At 49.5% G+C, this 25,427-nt stretch overlaps 9 protein-coding genes across 9 annotated transcripts; 5 read left to right on the top strand and 4 right to left on the bottom strand.

Moving 5' to 3' along the window:
• Positions 1 to 1,748: 1,748 nt before the first annotated feature.
• PFICI_06350 (Homocitrate synthase) lies at positions 1,749 to 3,411 on the top strand (the record flags this gene model as incomplete). Its single annotated transcript, XM_007834931.1, has 7 exons — positions 1,749 to 1,821; positions 1,935 to 1,978; positions 2,041 to 2,113; positions 2,163 to 2,173; positions 2,242 to 2,322; positions 2,375 to 2,442; positions 2,523 to 3,411. 7 exons carry the CDS (start codon positions 1,749 to 1,751, stop codon positions 3,409 to 3,411), a joined length of 1,239 nt encoding a protein of 412 aa, XP_007833122.1.
• A 959-nt stretch (positions 3,412 to 4,370) lies between these two features.
• Positions 4,371 to 5,321, bottom strand: PFICI_06349 (uncharacterized protein; the record flags this gene model as incomplete). The annotated part of the gene is made up of 3 exons (XM_007834930.1): positions 4,371 to 4,447; positions 4,583 to 4,950; positions 5,005 to 5,321. 3 exons carry the CDS (start codon positions 5,319 to 5,321, stop codon positions 4,371 to 4,373), a joined length of 762 nt encoding a protein of 253 aa, XP_007833121.1.
• A 3,961-nt stretch (positions 5,322 to 9,282) lies between these two features.
• PFICI_06348 (uncharacterized protein) lies at positions 9,283 to 9,765 on the bottom strand (the record flags this gene model as incomplete). Its single annotated transcript, XM_007834929.1, has 1 exon — positions 9,283 to 9,765. The coding sequence occupies one exon, from the start codon at positions 9,763 to 9,765 to the stop codon at positions 9,283 to 9,285; it is 483 nt and encodes a 160-aa protein (XP_007833120.1).
• A 4,778-nt stretch (positions 9,766 to 14,543) lies between these two features.
• PFICI_06347 (uncharacterized protein) lies at positions 14,544 to 14,780 on the top strand (the record flags this gene model as incomplete). The annotated part of the gene is made up of 1 exon (XM_007834928.1): positions 14,544 to 14,780. One exon carries the CDS (start codon positions 14,544 to 14,546, stop codon positions 14,778 to 14,780), a length of 237 nt encoding a protein of 78 aa, XP_007833119.1.
• A 77-nt stretch (positions 14,781 to 14,857) lies between these two features.
• PFICI_06346 (uncharacterized protein) lies at positions 14,858 to 16,146 on the top strand (the record flags this gene model as incomplete). The annotated part of the gene is made up of 3 exons (XM_007834927.1): positions 14,858 to 14,939; positions 15,004 to 15,985; positions 16,053 to 16,146. The coding sequence occupies 3 exons, from the start codon at positions 14,858 to 14,860 to the stop codon at positions 16,144 to 16,146; spliced, it is 1,158 nt and encodes a 385-aa protein (XP_007833118.1).
• Positions 16,147 to 17,747: 1,601 nt separating this feature from the next.
• Positions 17,748 to 18,586, top strand: PFICI_06345 (uncharacterized protein; the record flags this gene model as incomplete). Its single annotated transcript, XM_007834926.1, has 3 exons — positions 17,748 to 17,971; positions 18,035 to 18,145; positions 18,214 to 18,586. 3 exons carry the CDS (start codon positions 17,748 to 17,750, stop codon positions 18,584 to 18,586), a joined length of 708 nt encoding a protein of 235 aa, XP_007833117.1.
• A 590-nt stretch (positions 18,587 to 19,176) lies between these two features.
• PFICI_06344 (uncharacterized protein) lies at positions 19,177 to 19,800 on the bottom strand (the record flags this gene model as incomplete). The annotated part of the gene is made up of 1 exon (XM_007834925.1): positions 19,177 to 19,800. One exon carries the CDS (start codon positions 19,798 to 19,800, stop codon positions 19,177 to 19,179), a length of 624 nt encoding a protein of 207 aa, XP_007833116.1.
• Positions 19,801 to 20,709: 909 nt separating this feature from the next.
• On the bottom strand, positions 20,710 to 22,646 carry PFICI_06343 (uncharacterized protein; the record flags this gene model as incomplete). The annotated part of the gene is made up of 7 exons (XM_007834924.1): positions 20,710 to 21,098; positions 21,161 to 21,169; positions 21,232 to 21,632; positions 21,688 to 21,744; positions 21,805 to 22,231; positions 22,299 to 22,480; positions 22,540 to 22,646. 7 exons carry the CDS (start codon positions 22,644 to 22,646, stop codon positions 20,710 to 20,712), a joined length of 1,572 nt encoding a protein of 523 aa, XP_007833115.1.
• Positions 22,647 to 23,457: 811 nt separating this feature from the next.
• On the top strand, positions 23,458 to 24,924 carry PFICI_06342 (uncharacterized protein; the record flags this gene model as incomplete). Its single annotated transcript, XM_007834923.1, has 2 exons — positions 23,458 to 24,326; positions 24,390 to 24,924. 2 exons carry the CDS (start codon positions 23,458 to 23,460, stop codon positions 24,922 to 24,924), a joined length of 1,404 nt encoding a protein of 467 aa, XP_007833114.1.
• Between the last annotated feature and the right edge of the window lie 503 nt (positions 24,925 to 25,427).

Genomic DNA, 25,427 nt, shown 5'->3' with positions numbered 1-25,427 from the left:
CAAAATGTTCTTCTCAAATCAAGAGTTCTTCTTAAACCCCCCCACTATAAAGTCTGCTATAACGTCCCTTACAGCCACTATAACCATCCACTAGACTATCCACTAAGTCACCCACTGGCAAAAAGAAAACTCGCGATTCTTTTCTTTTTCTTTCAAACACAATACGATTTTAATATAAAACCTACGGATTGACAATAGAATTTACTGGCTTACGACTACGGCAACACGTGTTTGCGGATTTACAACGAGCACGACGATGCAACCGGTTATTTTGGATTCTATTATATAGCAGTGCCTGCAGCGGCTCCTCTAGGGGACCAAGAAGAACTCTTCGTCCGAGAAGAACATTTTGCCACAGAAGGCTTATAGCGCTTCCAGAAAGACAAGAAGACTCCCCAACCCCCTAAATTTCCCACTACTGTAGGCAGGCGTGATGAGGAGGTAGGGACATCACAGTGAATAGCGTCACAACCAAAGTACAAGCCACTAAAGGCAAGGAGTAGTACAATAACAGTGCTCAAGGGAACAAAGACCAGAATTTGATACACTATCACCCTGAGTGTCCATTGGCTATTTTTTTCAACAGCTCGACGAAAAAGATTCAGCGTATAAACACGTAGATAGCATAATGAATGAATCAGCCTTCGAGGAAATTTTACCACCTATCATTAAGCCTCGGCGCGTATTTCGAATCGAACGCAAAGAGACACAAACATTCACACAGAGATTGATAATTGTTGACTCAAGTGTGCATTCACCAAGTATTCCTTGATTGACAGCCTTCAGATCACCAATCCAGTCGCGAGCATCGTCCTAAGTTCTCTGATCCACTGACCTTCTGGTGATCTCAAAGACGAATTTCGCCAAATTAAAGTTCAGTGCCTGCGGGGCATTCTTCTTCATCCTCTTCTTCTCCTCCCACCACATCATTCTGTGAATGATGAAATTGTACATTATGGTCCTAGATTCAAATGTCGAATGGCCAAGATCTGGACTTGGCGGCGAAGTGGACCCAGCACTGCCCGGATACTTTTGGCGATGGGCGCCTGTCATAGTACTCAAAGGGGTAAAATGGTCCAGGGTAAGCCCCAACAAGTCGGCAATTTATCCTGTCTCCGAGGCCCGATATGCCGAATTGGTATCAAGTAATTACTCACCGAATCTCAAGGCACAGCCGAAGACTAGGGTCACTAATACATCCCGCATCGGAGGTTTCTTTAGATATGTCTACGCGAGGGCTCTACTCGCGGCCTCAATTGGCTAAGGCAGATGCGCATCATGCCCGGCATTGATCAAACTAAACCTCACTATTCCCAACTGTCTGTTATTCGGCATTCATTGATATCTTGCATCATCTGAAGGCGAGGGCTTTGCTGATCATTTCTCGAGACAGTTCTGCTCCAGATTCCACGTGGTAATAGGCTCTAGATACATCGCTGAAGTTCTGCGCGCATGAGAGGAAGTCCGATTGGGTATTCTGGCCGGTGACATATTCTCCCCTGGCCATACTCGCCAGTATTGCGACACTCAAGTATTGTTGCAGTAAGGATTTTCTCTACAAGTTTCAGGGCGATAGGCGTGAAGGAAATCTATGAAATGTTAAATATTCTTGATGGCCTTGGGCACTTTGAACAACCGCTTACCAATATTTCACAAACACTGAACGTGATTATTAACTTGACTGTTTATTCTTTTTTAGATACTCTCTCTAACCGTGACGTTTATCGGACGACATCGCAACTATCATCATGATCGCCCGACCCATTGCGGCTCTAAACCATGCAACTAGTTCCGGTGGCATAAGAAATCACTCTGACTTTAGTAAGTTGGTACTCAACAACCGCAAGGCTAATGACCCTCAAAAGTTTTCCTAACACCGTTCCATGAGAATTAGACAAGCTTTATCGTGTGATGAGAAGCTTATCATTATGCAGGTCATGTCTCATGTTTTAAAATCATCGATTCAACCCTACGGGAGGTAAGAATCAGTCGGGATTTTACAGCATTTGAGGACGTATCTTATACTTACAACTTCTCCAGGGTGAGCAATTTTCCAACGCCTTCTTTGATACAGAGAAAAAGATCGAGATTGCCAGAGCTCTAGACGAATTTGGTGAGTACAAGTCCTCTTTGAAGAGAATGTATACTAAGCCTGAGTACAGGTGTTGACTACGTAGGTTTACTACTCATCAGCCACTCGAATCTTTGAAAAAAGTAGCTAAGATCTTTGCCCGAGAGCAGATCGAATTGACCACACCAGCAGCTAGTGAGCAGTCACGTGCGGATTGCGAAGCCATCTGTAAACTCGGCCTGAGAGCCAAGGTAGCTACGAAAGATCACTCGCATAAATCATGCATACTTATCAAAGTGGAAGATCCTGACTCATATTCGATGCAATATGGATGATGCTAGAATCGCTGTGGAAACTGGTGTACATGGCGTGTAAGTTGAGACCAGGGAAAACCTCATTGGTTTGGGAGGGGAAAGGGAAAAGAGAGTGTTTTCTCGCTGACACAAACAAGCAATCTTTTCTTAGGAACGTCATCATTTTCAATGAAAAGTTCTCACGGCAAAAAGATGTCTGATGTTCACAAGACAGCACTCGAGGTCATTGAATACGTCAAAGCCAGGAATATCGAGATCAGGTTCTCTTCTGAAGACAGCTTCCGGTCCGATCTCGTCGATCTGCTTTCCATCTATCAGGCTGTCAGCAAGGTAGGCGTCAATCGAGTTGGCATTGCGGATACAGTGGGCTGCGCCAATCCTCAACAAGTCTACGATTTGATCAAAACTATTCGCAGTGTCGTTTCATGTGAGATAGAAACACATTTTCACAATGATACAGGCTGTGCTATCGCAAACGCCTACTCTGCACTACGGGCCGGTGCAACCCATATTGATACTACCGTTCTCGGAATTGGGGAGCGCAATGGTATCACCCCTCTAGGCGGTCTGATAGCCTGCATGGTTGTTGCCGACCGCGACTATGTTATCAATAAATACAACATCAAGAAGCTCAAGGCGATTGAACAGCTGGTGGCTGACGCAGTCAAGATTGACATTCCCTTCAACAATTACATCACGGGTTCTTGCGCCTTTACACACAAGGCCGGCGTCCACGCCAAAGCTGTCCTCAACAACCCTTCAACGTATGAGGTTCTCAACCCAGCTGACTTTGGAATCGATCGATGCATAAATTTTGCGTCTCGCCTGACTGGCTGGAATGCCATAAAGGCGAGAGCAGAGGCTCTGTCCATTTCATTGACTGATGCTCAGTACAAGGAATGCACAGCCAAGGTCAAAGCCCTTGCCGATACCCGTGAGATCACTGCCGACGATACAGACAGCATTATAATTGGATTCCATGACGCACAGAAGCTTGGAGTATCCATAGAATGTGTCAGGAAGTGATCAAACTGGCACAGCTTGATGATTTACACTGAAAAGGGGGGAGAATGCATCAATCGATGAGGATGGAAACGCATAACGAATGCGATTTTCGATGTACAATATAGCCGTTATCATTAATTTTCCAATACGACAATCTTAATAACATATATTCGCGATTAGACTCGCTCGACTTCGCCCAGGGCACGCGACCCTTGCGAGGCGCTCCTTGGCTAACCGTCTATATTCACACAACTACAACCACATTGATTCCAATTCTAACTTGGGTCAATAGTATTATCATTCTCAGTCTATTGCTGTGGATGGAATTATTCATCTTTGGAAACAAATTGTCACGACGGAATGGCAATTGTGAGATTGAATCAACATCATAACCGAGATCTAGATAGATAGCATTATGTCGTTTAACTTGCACTATTGGCTATTAGAATTGGACATATCCAGACATACAGGAGCATTTGGACAAGTAAGTAGTAAAACGTTTGAGCAAATCTTTTTTTTAAAAAGAAAAAAAAAAGTATTGGCTGAATATAGCTTAATAGAGAATGAGGGGCGAATATGTCCCGATCTACTTTTAATCCCACATCACATGGGTAGTGTTGATGGGTAGGCGCTTTGCCACTCTCCTGATAGATGCAATATCAGCCACCAAGATTTGCTACGATGCATTTAATTGCATGTGATAAGTACCAGGTAGTAATCCCACGCTCGAATCTTCACTGCATCTAGTTCATACAATGTCCATAGTATGACCATTGTGAGAGTTCTTGGAATGATCACGGTAAATGTCAGTCAAATTCTCAGGTCATTGGCCGCATCATGAAATTAAAAGAGTGTTTGATCGTGAAAGATGATTTCATTAGGTCATGCTAAATATTATACAATTGACAGGACTGTCAATTCGCTAGGGTATCATCAATCTAGAGCGTTCAAGTAGCTCTACCTCTGCCCAATCGCAGTGTCTAGTAGCGGTGAGTTTGATCCTTGCCAACAGTTTTGGAGCCGTCGAGGTCGCTGTCAACACGGGGGTCAACCTTGTCTATAGTCACATATTAGCTATCGAAGTCCCATTTCATCAATTTTGGAATCGATTCGATGTCGTATCGATATCAATGACATCGATAATATCATCGATACGATACAGCATCGTCACGGTATCGATGTGGCAACTTACTCAACATGTCAGACTTGTGGGGTCCGGCGGTGTTCTGAGCAGGACCGACGTGAGACGTAGCAGCAGTGCCGCGGTGGTCTCTGTCAGAGTCGATGCGGGGGTCGGCGGCGTTGGCGACGCGAGAGTTGTGTGTGCCGTAAGTACCCTCGGGGGCATTGGAGCCGTAGCCAGTTGAGCCAGTCAGGCCGCTGGAGTGGGTACCGTGTGTACCGTGAGTACCGGTGGCGCCAATGCCAGAGTGGGTGTTGCTACCGAGACCAGAGCTGCCCAAGCCGGTAGTGTGGCCGGGAGCGCCACGGTGGTCGCGGTCAGAGTCAATACGGGGGTCGGCAGCGTTGGCCATGCGGGATCCGTGGGGACCGTGAACACTATAGTGTCGGAGTCAGTATATTTTCCAATCAAAACGGAGGGGTTGCTCTTACCCCTCGGCTGTGTCGTAGGCGCCAGTGGAGCCAATACCTCCGGCGTGAGTGCCGGTGTGGGCACCGGTGTGTGTTCCGGTGTGTGTACCGGTCGAGCCGAAACCGGTAGAGCCTACACCCTCATGGGGACGAGCAGCAGCACCCTCACCGTAGTGAGTGGTGGGGTTGGCGCGGTGGTCACGGTCGCTGTCGACACGGGGGTCGGCAGTGTTGGCAACTCTGGAGTTGTGAGGACCGTGAGAGCCTTGGGGAGCCTCGTGGGTCTTGTCCTTGTCGGAGTGGAGGGCGTCCTTGACCTTGTTGATAATGTTCGACATTTTGGATGATTTGTTTATGTGAGAAGATGTGTTGGTGAGAAGTGTGTAGATATGATTGGATTGAAAGTAGAGGTGACTATGAGTCGAGTGTTGTGTTATGATTGTAGTGTGGAATGATGAACAGAAGAAGTCGTCATGGAGGAGGAATTTGGGTTTCTTAAGTATTTGGCTTCGAGGCAGCTCAGGGAAGGTGCACAAGTAGATTGCTACCTACCTACCTACATACAAAACAACATACAGTAGTCACATCACGACACGGAGCTACTACTGAGTAACAAGATGCAAGCACATTTGGCGTTTGCTTGTTGCATTCGAGGCTCTGATGTCATACATCGTCATGTTTTTGGTAACAGCTAGTGTACATTGCAGAAGATGGGGTACGTACACTAATAACTTCACCCACGCTTGCAATTGTGCAAGTACCCATATGGGGCTGAACCGCCAGAGTGGAAACACCCGATGGCTGGAGACAAGCTTGTTCCAATCTCAAACATTCTTCCAGGGCCGAACGGTTATGTGTTGTGTGTAGTGTACATAGTGCACTATAGGTAGCGGGGTTGGGAACTAGGTTTTACGAGGTAACCCCCATCCATGGATGTAGGCATGTACTCTTGCACTTTGAACTTGGCTGCCCGAACGTCACATGGCGACCGGACATCATGTTTTGCGCTCAAGTTTGCCTAGGTATCAAGGTGTTCAACTATACACGACCCTACATAGATAGGCGCTCCAGTTTCCCCAAGCTCGGACTTGACAGCGGCACGTTGCTAGTCTGCTCAAATGCAGCAGATGATGGGGGAGGAATATGGTTAGATCGTGGAGTACAGGAGGACTACTCGTAGCTAATACTCACGCCTCGAGCGCTATGTTAGCATGATGTGCTGGTCTATTGAGTACACTATCATAGAGCCAAAGAGCAAACAGCTTGCGTTCAATTGATCCGGTAGGCTTTGATGTTCACGCATGCCTCGTCTGCCATGTTGCTCACGAACCAAGACCTAGACATGCCCTTGTGGAACAGCACATTCAAAATTGCCACAGCAAGACAAAGGCCCAAGGTACCGCTTCAACTTGGCCAAGGCACATAGATCTTGTTATTGTCCAAGCGGCATCGAATGAGGTATCGGGGCGAGGCATGAGTACTCCAGCAAGACACTAATGTAGGTCGCAAGCTCCGGCCGGGGAAAATGTTTGCAAAAATCAAGGCAATTCCAAACTAGACAAGCAACGAAATGTCAGACTACGAAAGCCTAGACCCGTCTCAAGAGGTTTTCTCCATTCTCCATTATGCACAAAATACGATTGACGACAGGTGGGAACTGTCCTTGTTGTGCATACAAACAAGGCACAAGTTGTCGTCGTGTCCCCAAAGAGATGCGTCGTCGGAATGACGCTCATTCTAGACTGGCCATCCACTCAAAACTGCCCCACCCTGGATGCACGGTAGATCAGCCCTAGCGGGTTGCCGGCTTCCCGTTGCAACAGTAGAAAGGGGAACAGGTCTCGCAGATCGTGGCTGGAAGCACGCTAGACGTGGGGAAAGATGTGGCGCTGTGGCGTCACCTATAGCTCTTCTTACGCAAGGTCGTGCTCAACACCCCGCCAAATGCCGTCATGGAGTTCTGGGTTAGTACTAGCGTTATTACGCAGATGCTCGAATGCGAAATCTTCCTTCTTGCTTGCGTTTCTGCCATGGAACAAAGTCAATTCTTATTGCAGCACTACTAGGTTTGGGGATTTGCCGCAACGGGGCTTGGCTCTTCAGTGAAACAGGCGAGACCTAGATCAACAAGGAAAAAAAAAAAAAGGTCCCGTGAGGCATCAGCAGATCCTCCCAAGGTATTGTGCAATACGTGGCTAATGCAACCGATCACTGATCGTTGAACATGGCCGCAAGGTAGACACAACACGACGGAATGCCGTCATTAGCCACAGCCTGGGATGTACGTATCTCGTACACGGCGGACACCAGACAAGCGAGCAAGTGGAAGACTTGAATCCCCAAGCCAGAGAAAACAAGCTGAAAGCAAGGCAACTGCCCATGTCCGATACAGGGCACGTACCCCGTAATATCGGAATAGCGGCACCGTGGGGCAAAGATACATATTTGGCCGCCGGTGAAAATGTTCCGGCGCTGGGACTGGCACCTGCCTCACCCCCGGGCAAGTTTGGACTGGCTTGGCTTGGAAATCTTGTGTTGCTTCAAGTCCCTGCTTCACTCTCGTCATTCTTTGTCCATGTCCATAATCGCTTAATGTGTGTGTGAGATTTCCTGCCCTCATGGCAAACCATTGATGGCGGTCAGCACGGCTGCAGAATAATACATGATCCTCTCTAGGGAACCTGCCGATTAAAACCTGGGACTTGCAGAAAACTGGTAAACTTCCCCCTTCCTTCCCGGCGATTGCACCCCTGACCACAGACCCCGTGATCTCGGTAGGAACAGGCAAGGTTGACGGGAACTCCCCAAGCGCTGCATGTTCCGTTCGGTTAACTGTACCTTACTTTGCTCACACCAGGTTTTTGGTTGCTGGCTCGGGATTACAGACCAAAACCTTCTCACTATTATCACCAGCACCAAAGCGACTACCATCTTTTCAAAGCCGAGGCACAGCCTGCCTCTTCAACTTTCGGCCGGCAGCTGCCGCGACATTAGAAAAACGTGGCTGGTCATGCATAGACGTCGCTTTCATGATGATCTATTGTTCGCCCGATACGTTTTTTCTCAAACTTTTTCAGTCGTCCGTGCATCGCTGAATACAATGATAGATCGGTCCTCACACTCAGCTCTCAGTGCTGGCATATTGTTATTCCCTAAGCAAGCATGTACGCTAGATTTTCGCTTATGTGTAACAGCGGTGAAAATAACCCCCATGTCATAGAAGTAACGCCACATGTGAGACGTCGCGGGCCATCCCCTTGACATGACCTACGGACTGTAAGCCTCATAACTAGGTATGGATCATACCCGGTATACACAGACGTGTACGCGCCCGAAGGTCTCCAATACCATAACACCACGGAATTTCATGGTACAACATGTCACCCTGCTTACTATGAAAAGTACTCGGGTAATGTAATGAATCAACATTTTGTTGGACCTAACTCTGGTTTGTGGACTGCGACATAATTGGCTGCTCTGCACACAATGCTTGCCATGTCAGACCAATGCGAGCAAATCGTACAAGTTTGGAGAGTGTTTTCGCGCTGTCAATTGATAGGATAGGTATTTACTCGCGTAGCTTTTGAATGGCTATTATCTCAATAACAATTATTCATTACAACAGGAATTACATGTCATGAAAAAAGAGCAAATAGTGTACTTGTGAACAGACCAGGTAGGCTGTCCCTCTCACGCAAATAGAGTGACGGGGCGAGGCTCGTTCATCTTTTTGTGCCACAATCATCACCACTTCAGGACATCTTGCGCTAGATAATGGCACGAATATTAGTCACATCCTCAAAATATAGAGAAGGGCTACATTTAACTGCATTACTGTGCAAATAACACTTCCTATACTTACTTCGTGGTCCGAGAGGCATAGCCCATTCCACGAAGATTGACACTGTAACAAACACGTGCACGTATGGACTTGTAAATATGGTACTATTATGTTGTATTAAGAGTAGATATTGGTAAAAGGGGGTATCAAGAGGTATCAATTTCAACGCGCAGCGTTATATGTGGATATGGCCATCCAAGGGTGGTTGGTATAATAGTAACTCGAAACAAAGCAAACCTCAACTCCCATCATCGTAACTCGTGCTGGTGAATAATGTACAGGACCTGCGCCACCTGGGATCCCAATTGAGTAGAACCCATGCGTCACAGGTAAAGGAACTGATAGTTTTTTGGATGCTGATAATTATTTCGTCGTCATGAAGTTAGACATGCATTTCGTACAGCAATGCGCGCCTGTAGGTCGCTCATGCTTTTTGTGTCGTAAATGGTATATACCGCTTAGACGCGGCTGCGACCCCAGGTGCGGCGGCGGTACTCGCGGCGCTCGTGGTCGCGGACCCAGATGATGCCAACAATGGCAGAGACGAGCCAGCAAATGGCAGACAGGAAGGCAAAGGCAATGACGGCCTTCCACTTGCCGCACTGGTCGTTGCCGCGGAGGGCAATGTTGTCCCAGTTGAAGGCGCCTCCGCAGGAGCCGCCCAAGAGGTTGACAATGAGGCCAAAGGCGACGAACCACAGGATCGAGATGAAGATGTCGACGGGCCAGTGGACAAAGCTGCCCGAGAAGGGCAGGAGCCAGATCAGCGCGAGGAAGATGGCGAGGCCGGCCACTACTTCAGTGTAGATGAAGCGTCCCTGGGACCAGCTGCTGGTGTTGTGTACCGAGTGGAGATAGGCGCCGTTGATACCGGCAACAATAGCGGCAAAGACCAGCTCCGCGAGGCGGAGGATCATGGCAAAGAGATCAGTCAAGATCATTTTGGCGGTTGGAGGCGTTCACTTGGAAAGTGGTTGTAGCTTATGGTTGTATCGCTTTGGTGGCAGTGCCCTTGGCAAGGCTACTGAGAAGCTGATGCTGACTGTTTCGGCTGAAGGATTTGTTGCACAATGTCGACTATAGAAAGACAGAAACAGGATATGGCAGGTTGCGGCACACGTATTTATCGGCAATCAGGACTCACTCACTTTACTACCTACCTGCCCAGGTAACTCAGCCAAACAAGGTCTGCGTCACTCGCACGAGATGACGAATGACGCCCATTGACTAGGGGGGGCGCCTCGAACCAGTCGCCAAGCAGGGCACGAGGCATTGCCTACTTTCCTGTTTGGAGTCATTTCTCAAATTGTACCAAAGCCGCACATCCGTCCTACGGAAAGATGCGTGTGTGCTCGTTGTTTCTGGTTCTGGATAGCCCCAGCACTGGCCAGCCGGGGCTGTGCGGGAGGGCATTGGTGACTGGTACTTGTCGGGCGTCAAGAGCACAGCCGAAAGACACGCGTTGAACGGGGCATCAGTCGTGTCACGGATACCTGGCCGACTTGGAAGGTTGATCATGCAAGACAACATGTTGGACGACGATTCGCCAAAGAAGATTCTTCATTTCTTTGTCCTCTTGCTTTCGTGGTTGTCGTGTGAGGTCATACCACTAAAACAGGATTTTAGTGCCTCGAACATACAATTTACAGGGATCCGAGAAGGGCCTGAGCAGCCAGTCACAGCGCACCAGATCACTGAAACGGTAAGTGCGGAGCCGGCTAGCGACGCCCAAAAAGCTTGGCCGTCTGCTCGTAGCCTGGTGAAAGCCCTGCAAGGTCTCAAGCCTGCGACCCAACTACCGGCGTCTGGGCGTGGCTCGGTGAGACGCTGACAGCATCTTGGAGGGTCATTTTCTGCAGCCAGAGGGAAATTGACAGAGAGAACTGAATGTGTTCACTCGTGGATGACTCCATTGGCAAATCAGGGTCCAAATTATGAAGCAGGCAATTACTACTACCCAAGCTACCTTACTTGAGAACGTCGATCCCCCAGACAAGAAACTGGATTAAGCAGGATCGAGGCATTAGCTACTCACTACACAGTATAGTCGCATTGGCAGAATAGAACAAGAAGTCTTCACACATCCTCAGAAGAGTCTAGAACAAGGCACTGACGCAATGCTCGCTTACATCGGCAAACATACTCTGTTGACATACGACCAAGAGGAGATCATCTCGACGTCCAGTGGCTGAAGTACCATACTGAAAATATGAGTGATTCTGTTTTTCGAAACCACGATACTTTTTTACAATTCAGAATTTCGGTACAGTCATTTGGAGGATAATTTTGTGTAGAGAACATGTAAATCGTAACGTATCCTGTGAATAATTTCGCTGCACGAGCCACGGCATAATGACGACACGTCCAATCAAACCAATGACGCTCTGACATGCGCGGCACGACTTGTGGCTTGGAGTCAATCGAGTTTCGATCGCACGTCCAATCGGCGACTCTAATTCATCTATACCGGAAAACGAACCGTAGATCTCAAGACGAGGACGAGAGGGGGAAATAAGAAATAAGGGTGTCTTGTCGCAGGGCTGCCCCCCCTCATTCGGGTCGATCAGACATACAGTAGCGGCATCTGGCGTGTGGGCCCTGGGGTCTCGTGTCTGGGGTAAAAAAGGCAAAATAAAGTCACGGAAACCAAGATCTATGGTTATTTTTGCGGGTTGTTTGCTGGAGTCCAGTCTACCTCAGGCTACCTGGTTTTCTCTGAGCCTGTGAATTGACATCATCTCACAGAATCGTGACCTGAATGTTCTTTTCACCAAGGCGTCCGTGCGGTTGCTTGTGCAAGCCCATCGATGAACTTTCGTGGAGCATGTTAATACGCATGATCAGACAAGGCCGAGATTTGTCAATGGTGCACAGACAGCCCATCATTTGTTGGGTACATTTCGGGATGCATTCTATGATAGATTTGTGGTGATGTAGGTGTATAAGTGCGACGACGAATAGTGTCTTGACGACCAAGGTATAAAGCAATCCTGGCGCCAGAAAGCGGTTCAAATTGGGGCGATGAGGACCACACCATGATGCTGCAGTCTGGACAATTATTCTCCTTATTCACTACTACTCCATGCCTCCTACATTTCGGCATTGACAGGGTAAAACTTCCACATTGGAAAGGGTGTCAACATCATGAAAAGGGAAAATATGAAAATCATGCGGGGCGGGACATGAGAACCTTATCCCCATGGTGGTTGCTTCATGTCAGGTCGATACTAGTCCCCGGAATGGAAGGCAAAACTAAATCACAAGCTGGGGAGTGGTGTTTACAAGATTGGTTACGGACTTGCATAGGCTGCCAAGTATCAAATCAACGTGATTCGATCCATGGCGGTCTAGCACTTATTCGGCTGATTTGCTTCAGATTGACCAGAATCTATTGCAAGAAAGCGCATCGCTACCATCTACTGAACACGGGGATGAGACTACCATGAGGGGAGCTTCAGAAACAGCCCATGCTGTACGAATAAATACAAGTTGACTACACAGTGCTGATGAGGTCCTGCTCAACCTCCAGTACGACGGAGAATTGTCTAGTACTACACAACACACTAACATTAGGTGCTACCAGTAGTACAATACCACCGCAGCCACAGCGGCTTTTCCATCTTCTTCCACATCCCACTTTCGTAGCTACCTAACCTAGGTACGTTTTGACATGCTAGATTGAGTGATCACCTTGCACGATCAGCATCAGTCTTTTTAGCCAGTCAGATCGATACGACACTCGTTTACTTTCCATCCATCAGTTCTTCCATCATTTTCGGTGCGTACCTTGTACTAACCAACGACCTGACAAGAATATGAATACCCTATCGATTAGTTCACGCATCCGACACCAGATTCGTTGGCAACCAAATGATACCCCTTCATGGTTTCCCATGCTGGCGTCAATGCCCATAGACAACGCGATACAGGGGGGGCGAATTGTTATTTTCTAATGCGATACAAAGCATCTAGGTATTGTGTGTGCCAACATCCAATAGCAGAACGGGAAGAGATTCTCCGTGGTCTATTTGTCTCCAAATATTATTTTCCATGTTGTCGTAAAGACCTTGGAGACCGCGCATGCGGACGAGACCTGCCAGGTTCAGGAGCCTTTGTGTATGGCCACTGCAAGTCGTTTGGATGCCAGTCGGGTTTATGACGGGAATGATAGCTATGCCACGGCTTCTGTCGGTGGTAGAGACATTGCTTATATTTTTTGTCCCTTAGTCGACGGGTGCTAGCTTGACGATTCGCGTCTCTCGAGCGTGCCGACGTCGAGTTGGGTTGAAGGATATCTCGGTGACAATTAAAGCTGTGATTGTTAGCCAAGCATGGAAGCACTTTCCTCGAATTCGGGATTTCTCAAGCTTTCCATGACAGTGGAATACAAGGTCGCCCGTGTTGGTGTGAAAACAGTATGAGAGGCAAGTGTATCAAAAAGACTTGCAACATGTCGACGACGCCAGCAAGGGCACACTGGAATATAATAGCATTGAAGACAAGAAAGATGGCCCGTGCCCGTACTTCAACCACTTACACTAGTGTTCTGTCTGGAGCCTGGTCGATTATAATAATGATATGATGCCCGACATTGCCACGCGATAAGCACGATACATGATCAATCGAGCAAAGACTATCTACCGTACACCAGGAAACACTTGACCCTTTACAGATAAAAGCCTTACGGAACCTTGCATGCGCACGTTGTTTGACAGATGGACTAGAAGCCGAACCAGTCTACCGGGTCGGGGTTGTTCTTTTAAGTTTATAGTAGGATTATGGATAGTGGAAACGTGTTTGCGCGTGGCCGCATGCACCACCAATGCAAGTAATGCGAGCCCGTCGAGGTTGGGTGGACTATGAAAGACAATGAAAAGGGTCATGAATTCGTTATTGATAATGATTTTGAAGCATAGCTTGTCCGTACTGGGAAAAGTCATCGTCAGCCTGCAGCGCAAAGTGTGTGCCCTTATCCAATTCCCCCGTGCTCCATCGGACGTGCCGATCGCTCTCAGCGCTGATAAGAGATATGCAACCCCCATTCACGACCCCAACAACCCAATACCCAAGCCTGCGGCCGACAACTCATGGTTCCGTATCTCCACTCGTTCCGAATAACTGGCCGTGTCTATTGCATTTATGGCGTCGATCTTGGTACCAAATCGTTAAAGCTGTCGGATTAGATACTACTTGCAGCCCCCATGTAGAGCAGTCTACTGTGGTATCTGCCGATATCACCTCTCCAGCTCTTATACCGAGCACATCTCTGATTGGACGTAGAGCTTGCTATCTTGCCCAGAGCTTGGGTGTTCCTGGGCAGATCTACCCTAGGATCTCGAGATAACACACTGAAAGCTGCACTTTGAAATGATAATGGCCTTGGGAGCATGTAGCCGCCCCTTGTCTTTGCGGTCACTATTCCGCATGCCCTCTCGCAGGGCTCCGATCAGTTCCACAAGAGTCTGGACTGGTGCCTCTCATTGTCATGATGTACATGCGTAGATATGATGATAGTGGTTGGGGTGCCACCACCGCCGCCAATCTCTAACTGGTCCGTGGTACATGATAAATACCTGCAAGAAGCTCCCCCTGCCGCTCGTTGCAACCACACATTTAGGACTCTGCGATCCCCAACCCACGCCCAGGGCCAATCTTAAATCGACGACACTTGCTTTCCAGCCGGACTCGGGAAGGGACTGATTAATTCACAACAGTGATCATGGCGACCACGTCGGAAGCCAAGAACGAGAAGCTCGACATCTCGCCGGCGACACCCGCCGTGAGCGACGGCAATGGCTCACTGAAGGAGGCCGAGCTGGAGAGCCACGAGGTGTTTCAGAAGAATGCCGATGGCGTCGATTTCCGGAATGTGAGCTGGCAGCGGGCGACTATCATCTTTCTCAAGATCATCTTTGCGACTGGTGTCCTCTCCATCCCGACGGCCATGTACAGCTAGGGTGCTGTTGGCGGCGCCCTGTCCGTTGTAGGCTGGCAACTCTTGAATACTTGTAAGAGAGATACTCTTTTATCATCATGTGGACTGCTGCTGACGCAATCTTCACAGACACTGCCGTCCTTCAGGGTAACTTCAAGACGAGGCACCCAGAATGTCACTGTAAGTTTCAAGCCATCCTTATCTAGCGGGCGAGCAAACACAAATGCTAACGTGAATAAAACAGCTCTGGCGGATATGGGAGAAAAAGTCGGTGGTGTCGCGCTGAAGGAGCTCATTGGTTTCCTCTACCTGGTCGCCTATATTCTCTGCACGGGCAGTGGCATCGTCGGCCTGTCAGTCGGTTTCAACGCGCTCTCCGACCACGCCGCCTGCACAGTGTGGTGGTCGTTCATCTCGTTCGTCATCATCACGGCGGCGGCGTCGGTCCGAACCCTGCGCAACATCGGCTGGCTCACCTGGGTCGGCTTCTTCTCCATCTTCATCGCCATCCTCGTCGTCGTCATTGGCGTGACGCTGCGGGATCGTCCCGCCGCCGCGCCGCAGGAGGGCGACTACGAGCTCGGTTACTACGCCATTGCGTACCCGAGCTTTGTGGCCGGCATGACGGCGACGGCAACCATTTTCGTCTCCTCGGCCGGAACTTCTGCCTTCCTCCCAGTCATCTCCGAGATGCGTAACCCTCGTGACTACAAGAAGTCTCTGTACATTTGCATGGGACTGGTCCTCGCCATGTACCTGTCCTTTTCGCTGGTCGTCTACCGATGGTGCGGCCAATGGGTAGCCAACCCTTCGCTGGGCAGCGCCGGCGGCACGTTGAAAAAGGTGGCATACGGCATCGCTCTGATCGGTCTCATTGTCAGTGGCTGTCTGTACCAGCACGTAGCGGCCAAGTACTTGTTTGTGCGCATCCTGCGCGGCACCAAGCACCTCCAGGCCAATACCGTGACGCACTGGGTAACGTGGCTGGGCTGTTCCATTTCCCTCGGCATCGTTGCCTTTATCCTCGCCGAGGCCATTGCCATCTTCAACTACCTGATTGCCCTGACGGGCTCCATCTGCTTTGCGCCCATGGCCATTAGTATCCCCGGCGTCCTGTGGCTGTATGATTTCTCGTCATACAGAAAGGGAAGTCTCTGGCAAAAGGCTCAGTACGGATTCCACTGCTTCCTTATCGTTCTCGGCTTGTTCATCTGCATTGGTGGAACGTAAGTTGTCCCATGGCTTTTCCGGCATTCCATTGGAGTTGGATGACTAACAAGAAACTATCAATAGGTACTCGACTGTGCTCTCCATCAAGGCAGCTTACGCTTCTGGCGAGATTGGCTCCGCATTTAGCTGTGCTGATAACTCTGGTACCGTTGGTTAGCTGCTGTAGGTCGAACAATCCGACTTAGATAAGCCAGAAGGGAAGGTGGGAAGCAGATGCAGGTTCATCGAGTTTTATATTAATGAGCAGCGACAGAGTCTATTATAGCTTGACGGGAGCTAATTTGGTCCTATCAATGATACGCGACCATGATAATACAGATCCAATATATAAATTAACTCTTATCAATCAGTTGTGTGAGCTTTGATCCCCTCGCCAGTAAGGACTTTTGTAATGTGATACTCGCTGGCGTAGATTGTGAATATCGTCAAGAACATAGGTGTATTCCAAGTTGTCGGGCAGTCGGGTCTCCAAGGTACCACTTGCACTGCAGCAATCTCTACTACCAATTCGAATTGACGAATGCGCGTGGCCAAAGAAACATGCATCGCAAATGCCTTGATTCATTGGCCAATTCATCTCACCATGTGATTGAAATTCTACCATGACCTGTGGTATAACAAAGTGTCAAGCCAAGCGCTGCCAACCGACCAATGTGGGAAACGACCGCAGGGCATATTCGCACCAGTAATCATACAAGTCTTTCATCCACAAAAAAGCCCCCAATACCGGTCCAGTGCCGGTACACACCATCATTCTCGGGGCGAAGTTGCATGACATTGGTTAGGGTGGGGATCTTTTCGGCTTGAAAAGCAGCTGGATCTCTGCTAAACATGGTTGCCGATAGGACAAGCTTAAAAAGAAGGAAGAAGAATGCAGCCCACGTTTTCTTCCCACAATTCTTCGCTTGTATGCCCCCTGTTGATCTAAACCTGCAATGGCGGCGGAGCCAAGCGAGAACAAATACTCACAGGTCCAGCATCTTTAGATTCTATCATGAAAGTTTTCTTTCCCAACCAGGGCGGAAAACTCGAGCAAGGAAATAAAAACCCCAGCTCCGCTTCAAATCTCTCTCTTCCCTTCAACAACAACGTGGCCCAACTACCGTAACTTAATTGGGCTGCCCAAAAGGAAATTCCATTTCTCTCTCATCAGCTCGCTAACCACTACCACCTCGGACGATGCCAACTGCTCTGGGATCTGCCAAGCCCACCATCTATCCTCCTTTGGGGTCAGTTTTCTTCATGTGCTTAGTGCCCCCCTGGATGAAAATGTGGAGAAGACCCCTGCCTTCAAGCCAACTTCCCGAATCCCCCATTCCTACATGGTACAACCCAAGAACAGATGAGCATCTGGTTTCTGCAAATGAGGGATCTGCATTTGACCATGCGTCGTCGAAATCTAAAAGAAAAGAGAGGGAAAAGGGAGGGGTGACCACTGACTGCTGCTACCACATAGCTCCCAATGCGACGCTGGCCAAGCAAAGCTGGCTATGTATAGTAGGTCTTGGTAGAGACGGACGGACATCGTTCCTGGCCTGTGATGTTGGGGAAAAGAAGAAAGCCAATAGACGAGCTCCGGGAGCTCGGCGTCGGTCCTCATATTAGTGGTGGTGGTGTCTTTGGGGGACGCCATTGAAATAAATAGTGCCTATACGACCCATTCTCCTATAGAGGGGGAGAGCTCAGGTAGCCCTCCCCCTCCTCCTGTCTCGAGAACGTCAAGCTTGAAAAGAAGAAGAAAAATCAAAAGACGGAAAAATGCGTGTTGGTCAGGTAGCCGCCCTTCTCACCACCTTTGCGGGAGCTACGCTCGCTGCCCCGTTGGAGCCTCGCGCCGTGATCGCCCACGACGCCGTCGTCGGCTTTGCCCAAGCCGTCCCGAGCGGCGATCTGGGCACCGCGCTCCTCAAGTACAAGCCATGGCTCTACGTTGTCAACGGCTGTGTACCGTTCCCGGCCGTGGACTCGTCCGGTAACACTGGGTATGATGATCTTTGGGACGATTTTAGTTGTTGAATATCGCTAATCGTGCTCGTTCTTCAAAGCGGTGGTCTAGCTCCCTCTGGTGGCTCAAGTGACGGATGTAGCTCCAGCCCTGGCCAGGTCTACGCCCGTGGCACACAATATGGAGACTACTACGCACTCATGTACTCCTGGTGAGTTTTCTTTCCATCTGTACCTCTCTATATTCACAGCAAATGTTGACGCCCCGTCTTTCAAAAAGGTACATGCCCAAGGACTCTCCCTCAAGCGGCCTGGGTCACCGCCACGACTGGGAGGGCATCGTGGTCTGGATCGACAACCTGACGTCGCAGACCATCAAGGGCCTCGCGACCTCGGCCCACGGCGACTTTGACGTCATCACGTCCGACTTCCCGCTCGACGGCAGCCGGCCCAAGATCCAGTACTTTAGCACCTGGCCCGTCAACCACCAGCTCGGCACCACGTCGACCAAGGGCGGAGAGCAGCCGCTTATTGCGTGGGACAGCTTGACCGATGCTGCCCGGACGGCCCTCGAGAACACCGACTTTGGCGATGCCACGGTGCCGTTCAAGGATTCTACCTTTACCAACAACCTTGCCAAGGCTGCCATCTAGTGGTTACGAGCAGGTGTTTGTATATGCGAGTAATGATGAATCTTGGCGATAGCTTCTTTCAAGCTGCGGATACTCTACGCGATACACATCTATACTACGCTAAATGTAAAAGAAGTCATTTAAACAATGTACATTTTTGTGTTGACCAGGAAATGATACAAACACGTGACTAAGGCATCGAGCATTATCGATTGTCGATTCTAACATGTCAGGCCGGATTGGTATGGCTGTCGGCTTCCTGTCCATGCTGATCCTACTTCTTGCGCCTGCGTTGCCTGGACATAACTGGATCATATTCAGCACACATGGAAGCTAATTTAAGTAGTCTTGCTGATACTGTTCATAATCAATAATTGCATTGTGAACAGATGAATACATTAGAAAATTGTTATATGGGGACTGAACATTTGTTGATAAGTTACTACTTTCAGCACACTCTTTACCTGGAGAGCTATTGCCTTGGCGCGTGATGAGATCGATGCGTCCTCCAACATGTGATTTTCTCCCTATGCCCTCCTGAAGTGCAAAGCAACAGGTGCGTCTCCCGGTCCAAATCACCAAGCACTCGAAGCTTTTTGGTAATGGTCTTCTCACAGTGGACCACGATTTCTCCATGTAATCCTGTCTAGGTACCAAGGACTTTCAGGTTCTGAATCTGGACAACCATCAGCTCCTTCATTCCGGCCGGCAGGGATCGAAATCCAGTCGCAGAGCCATCGAGACTTGTTGTCGGGATTCTCTGAGATACTTGTATCGCTTTCCCGAACAAAGTTCAAGACGATATTGTCGCGATGCTTGCTCTTCATCCACCTCCACGTCTCGAGGTAGGAGCTGGTCATGATGATATTGGCTCTCGATTGTGGTATTTCGTCCCTCATTTTGACCACCACGGTCAATGTGAGCACCGGGTTCCGATCTGCACTCTGTTTTCTGCGGCCGACGAGTCGCACTCTGGTCTGCAGACTCAAGCCGGGGATCTTGAAGACACGCCGGGATCCGTTCTCTAGAGCATCCGTGACAAACGCCCTGAGATCATTTTCGATTCTAAGGGCCTTCTCATCGTTCTCTGCCAGGGGGGTCTCGTCGTCGATGGGCTCATATTGTTGAATGGGACACGAAGCAAGGGAAGCCAATTTGCCGGGTCCGACGTGCCACTCGGGCTTGGGTAAAAGCCGTCTGATCAGCCACGGTCGTGGATCTTCCATGGCGTCCATGGTACAGAGGAGCTATCAAGGTTGTGGTCTGTGGAAAAGCTCGTCGAAGACGTGTAGTTATGTTTCCTGGTAGACGCGAGAGAGGAAGAGACAGACTGATGAGCACAATGAACTAATCCTTGTACTCCAATGACGAAGCTTGAAATTGGAGAAAGCAGATGCCTTTTTATATTTGAAATCTTTTCAGCAGCTTACTGCAGTGTCCATTCACAACGCCGGGAGGCTTTTCATACGAGTATCTTAAAAATCAAGTGATTCATCTCCCTTTGTTCCGTGTGACATATCATACAAAAGGTTTTCGGTCGGGTTTTGCTCTAATAATCATCTTTTCCAGACACAGATCAACTTATCAGTGGGTTTTCGCAATGAGCAGCATTTTTGTTGCCTATTGAGGCAGAAAAGCGGCGTATGGTAACAATGCAGTGAACAATGAATTCAAGCCCAACCATGTTCCATTTATAGCACTCATACTCCTCGTGGAAAACAACCCTTCTTTGATCCTTTGTGGCAGTTTGATTTATATGTGAATCGCTGACAATGTTACCGCAGCTGGGCTGGGCAATCATAGGCCATTCAAGGAGGCACTTGGGTGTCAAAGGGCAGTAGAAATGGCACGAAAGACTCGGAGGCACACAATGAGAGCTTGTGTTTCCATTGTCTAGAAATCACAAGGAAGGTGGAGAGAAACTATGTAGCTGATACCTCACCACAACACCTCTACCTTGACAATGGTGACTAGTGACATCCAACAGTCAGCCACTCTATGCGAACCGCCATTCCTGCACTGTACAGCAGAACAGAATACACACACATCACTTCATTCGTGTGTAGGATGAAAGCTAACTGAAAGTACGAGTTTCTTGCTTTTCATTCAAAATTACTTGTTTTGATCCATGAATTACTAGGACTCTACGCCTTTTCCACAATATCGAGTCCTGCAACCACATCAAAAAAGGCATCGGCCAGGTAGTCTCCCCTGGCCTGAGGCTTACCATACTTGTCCGTGGCCATCTTCTCCCGGGCCGGGGCCGCCACGTCGCGCATATACCAAGCAATGCCCCCCTTCTTGAAGCTCTCGGCAAACTCCTTGGCGTGGAGACTGAGGCCCTGCGTCGCCCAGATGGGCTGGACCTGCCAGACGCAACCCAGCTTGGCGATATCGGCGGGGAACGACTCCATCTCTGCTTGAGTGTACCCGTTTTTGGTGTAATCGTAGGCGCCAGTGTAGCCAAATGCGAACAGACGACCGGGGAAAACTTTTCGCACGCTCGTGTGGAAGTCGTGCATATCCTTCTTGTCTGTGATACCTTGTTAGTCTTGCTTGCGTCCTTACATGAACCTGATGGAGGCAAAGTCTTACTTGGCTTGTCTGTTATTCTCAAGTGGTCAGCAATCCCGTCTATAGCATGGAAAGGTGGCTTTTGGACATACCCTGCCGACTCCACGTCACATCACCCAGCGGCGCGGCGAGAATGCACCGGTCAATGACGGCCTTGGTGCACCACTTCCACATGTACTGGCCCGTCGGAAGGCGTGGCAGCTCCCAGTCAAATGTGATTTCATAACCCACAACCCGCTTCGCAATGGCCTTGCGCTCCTGGAGAGCTACAATTTTGTCATTGACTTCCGACATGTATGCGGTGTACTGCTCGTCACTGGCAACGGCTTTCACGGCCTCGTCAAAGGTCATCAATGCGGCGGCGGCTTTCCATTCTGACTTGACAGTCAAATAATCCTTTCCTGCAATCTTGCCCTCGTCGAGTGCTTGGATAAAGGTAGGCACTTGCTTGGTTGCTCCCAACACGTATGGGTGGTCCCGGGGGTCGATCACACTTTAGATGAGTCAGCATCTTCTGCCTGCTCAATCACACCATGACGATTCTATACCTTGTGATGAACTCGGCGTTATCACTGTCACATCGACACAGCAGCATCGTGTCCGCTCTTTTGAGACGACTCGTTAGCAGTTGTACGCGCTGGTCTTTCAGATCGTAGGAAACTCACCCCATGATGTCAAACGTCATTCTCACCGTGGTCAGCCTGTCCAAGTACTCTCTCGTCGGGACAATTGTTCTGCCTTCTCCATTGGTGAACTTCTTGAGTCCTAGCGCCAGGTCGTCAATATGAATCATGGCAACACCAGCTTCGACAAAGCTTCTAGTCAACTTCATGCAACCAGTGAGTGTGCCGAATCCCATGTCAGCATCGGCAACAATGGGAAGCAGGTAGTCAAGATTCTCGAGGGACTTTCTGTCCTCTTCATTGTAACGCATCCGCAATTGTGTCTGTCTCTGATCGTGAAACAGCTGAGTGTTGAGTATGCGCTTCACGACAGACGGCACCAGGTCGGCCGGGTAGTCGGCATGGTCCGCACCAGGCCAGGCAGCTTGCGATAGTCCACAAAGTGCACCCGATACATAGACGGTTTGTACTACAGAAATATGATCAGTCGCCGCGGTTCTCTGTAAAAAAAAAAAGACGACACAAGCAGGTCTTACCGCCGGCCTTGGGCATCTCCTTGGCAATGAGGGGATCCGTGGTGCCAAAGGTGAGATCATATGTGCCCTTTTCATTGTGCTCATTCAGTAGGCGCCAAAGCTTGCGGCCCTGGGCACTAGATGGATACTCGATCTTGAAGCCAATGTTGCGAAGGGCGGCAATTGATTCCGCAGTGTACGGCCTGTCATGATGAGCATCACGAACACGTATAGCGCAGGGAAATCAATTTTCACAAGATACCTTTGGATGTGCTTCTGGCGGTCTGTCTGCCACCATTGCTTGATACTCTCCACCTCTGCGGCAAAGGCGTCCTTTTCGGACTGGATGTCTGCATACTTTTGTGCCATGTTTGAACAAGCCGCTTTCTTAGTCAATAATCGGCAGAAAATAGTTTTTCTAATGGTAACAGTATAGAATCTCAATTCAAGTGTACTATTATTATTATTTTTCCAATACAGAGAGCCCGTCAAGTATCATGGTGATCCCTCCCTCCGACGACGGACATGGAATTAGCAGCATGAAAGCATACATAATCCAAGCCGTGGACTTGCCTCGGCCGACTTCCGAGTCCGAAAAGATCGCACATCTCATGTCCATCAATAGATCATACTTGTTAGACCACTCAGTCATGATCCTACCCTGTCGGACATTTTGGTGCGACAGCCTTCGGGAGCTTGGCCGAGGATCCGATGATAGGCGTGTTCGGGCTTCGTGCGGTGATTAGTGGGGGCGAGCATTCGGGTACATCATGTCCATACAGGCCTGATCTCCATACAGTGCCAATAGTCCCGTGTCATCTCTGTTTCTTACTTCTGTATTGCCTGTATGTTATGTTGTAGCAAGCGGTGCTTGAAACCATCTATCAACACTATTGAGCTTCGACCGACTTCAGTTATATTGGCAAACAAGAGCTTGGAAATCATTTGAGTCCCACATCCGCTGGGTGGGTCCGGGACTTACACTCCGGTCTCTCGGTGCCGGTGGGACCTCCGACCGTAGATCAGAACAAGCTCCGATCCAGAGCCGTTGGCGTGTGGATAATCCATGCCACTTATATGCTTCCAACATCGCAGCTCCGAACTCAGTTTTCATCATACGGGAAAACTTGAGTTCTCACCAGGTCGGGCATAGATTGACAGTCGAGTCGAACGGTCAAAAATGGGTTCCCAGCCAGCACCAAACGCGAGGTCGTTGATCAATCTTCAACTAGGATGGCCGAGTCCTCGGTTGTTCGCCAGAGAGGGTCTCCTCAAGGGCGCCGAGGAGATTCTAACGTCCGACAAGGAGAGCGCGACGGCGCTCATCTATGGGCCGCACGCGGGACACCCACCGCTGCGGGAGAGCATCGCCGAATGGCTATCGTCCGTGTACACGTCTTGCGCTCCGACGACCAAGGACAGAATATGCATCACCAACGGCGCTTCGGGGAACCTGGCCAACGTGCTCTTAAAGTTCTCGGATCCCATCTATACGCGGGCCGTCTTCATGGTGGAGCCGACGTATTTCCTCGCCTGTCCGATCTTCGAGGACAATGGGTTCCAGGGCAAACTGCGCGGCGTGCCCGAAGACGACAAGGAGGGTTTGGATATTGAGTTTCTGCGCCGCGAGCTCGAGGCCGTCGAAGCCAGTGCGACTGCGACGACGGCTCCCACTCTCAAGACTGGCGCAACGTATCCAAAGATATTCAAGTACTTCATCTACCTTGTGCCGACCTTTTCCAATCCAAGCGGCAAGACCTTGTCCTTGCAGATGCGACAGGAATTGGTGTCCCTCGCCCGCCAGTATGATGCCTTGGTCGTTTCCGACGACGTGTACGACTTTTTGCGCTGGCCTGAAGACTCCTCGGCACCCGACAATGCCGTGTCTGGAGTGCCTCCGCGGCTGGTGGATGTTGATCGAGCCATGCCTGGCTACACGAAATGGGGTAATACCCTGAGCAATGGATCGTTTTCCAAGGTCATTGGACCCGGCGTAAGAGTCGGATGGGCAGACTGCTCTCCTGCCATGGCAGTCGAGTTGGGAGAGGTGTAAGTTTTCCCTGACAGTCCTGTCCAACTAGAGACTATGTGCTGACTAGTATGAATCCATAGTGGCTCTTCCAGTTCTGGCGGCCAGCCAGCTCATCTCACTTCCACCTTTGTAGACAAGATGCTGCGCAGCGGGTATCTGCAAAATTTTATCAACGATACCCTGATCCCCACGTACCGGAAACGCTACTACGTGCTCATGAAATCAATTGACGATTTGCTGGTACCGCTAGGCATGAAGGTCGAGGTGAACAAACCTGCCGACGCGACTGCCGAGACCGCAGGTGGTTTCTTTACGTATCTCAGCCTGCCAGAAGATCTTCCGGCTGCCAAGGTAGTTGCGGCTATTGCCTTCAAGGACTACCAGCTGCGTGTTGCCTTTGGCCACATGTTTGCTGTCACGGGCGATGCGGGAAGTATTTCGAGGGCAGAGATGGATGGCGGTTTCGCCAAATGCATCAGAGTCTGTTGGGCATGGCATGAAGAAGAAGAAATCCAAGATGGTGTACAGAGACTGGCAGACGCCATCATAGATATCAGGGATAGAATCAAAAGGGGAGAAGATGTGGGAAGCAATCTCGCCATTGGTATTCGATAAGAAATTAATTCAACAGCTGCCATAATGCATAGATTCAAATGATGAACCACGGCTTATCTCATGTAGAAAATGCTTTGGCCCGTTTTACAAAGAGAAAAATATCCTAGGAATTGCAATCTGTGCACAGAACATGACAAGTATCATTGTTTCCTTAAGTTCTTCGGTACAGTATCAAGTATGCAAGTGCCTCTCAGGACTGTCGGGGTCCTTCAACAACGTGTCGGGCGCTAGGTCAGCACCCGACCGACGAATCTCCATTGTTTTTTTGGCACGGCAAATCCACTTGGTAGAATGAGTTGAGCTTGGGTATTCTATTGTGCTGTACCGACTTTGTCAGTGGTTCGAGCAACCCGGAGACAGCCGAATTGCAGATAAGCCCCCGGACATGCTGGTCAGAGTGTCCCCGATACGAGTCTCACCCAATGAGAACCAGTCGAGCCCGAGTCGCAGTCAGGATACTGGGGACACTTGGAGAGGGCATGCTTATAAGCGTTGCTAACCGG

This window comes from Pestalotiopsis fici, assembly GCF_000516985.1.
Source record: "Pestalotiopsis fici W106-1 unplaced genomic scaffold PFICI_Scf_4, whole genome shotgun sequence".
NCBI classification, from domain to species: domain Eukaryota; kingdom Fungi; phylum Ascomycota; class Sordariomycetes; order Amphisphaeriales; family Sporocadaceae; genus Pestalotiopsis; species Pestalotiopsis fici.
This window is presented reverse-complemented; position numbering and strand designations above follow the sequence as displayed.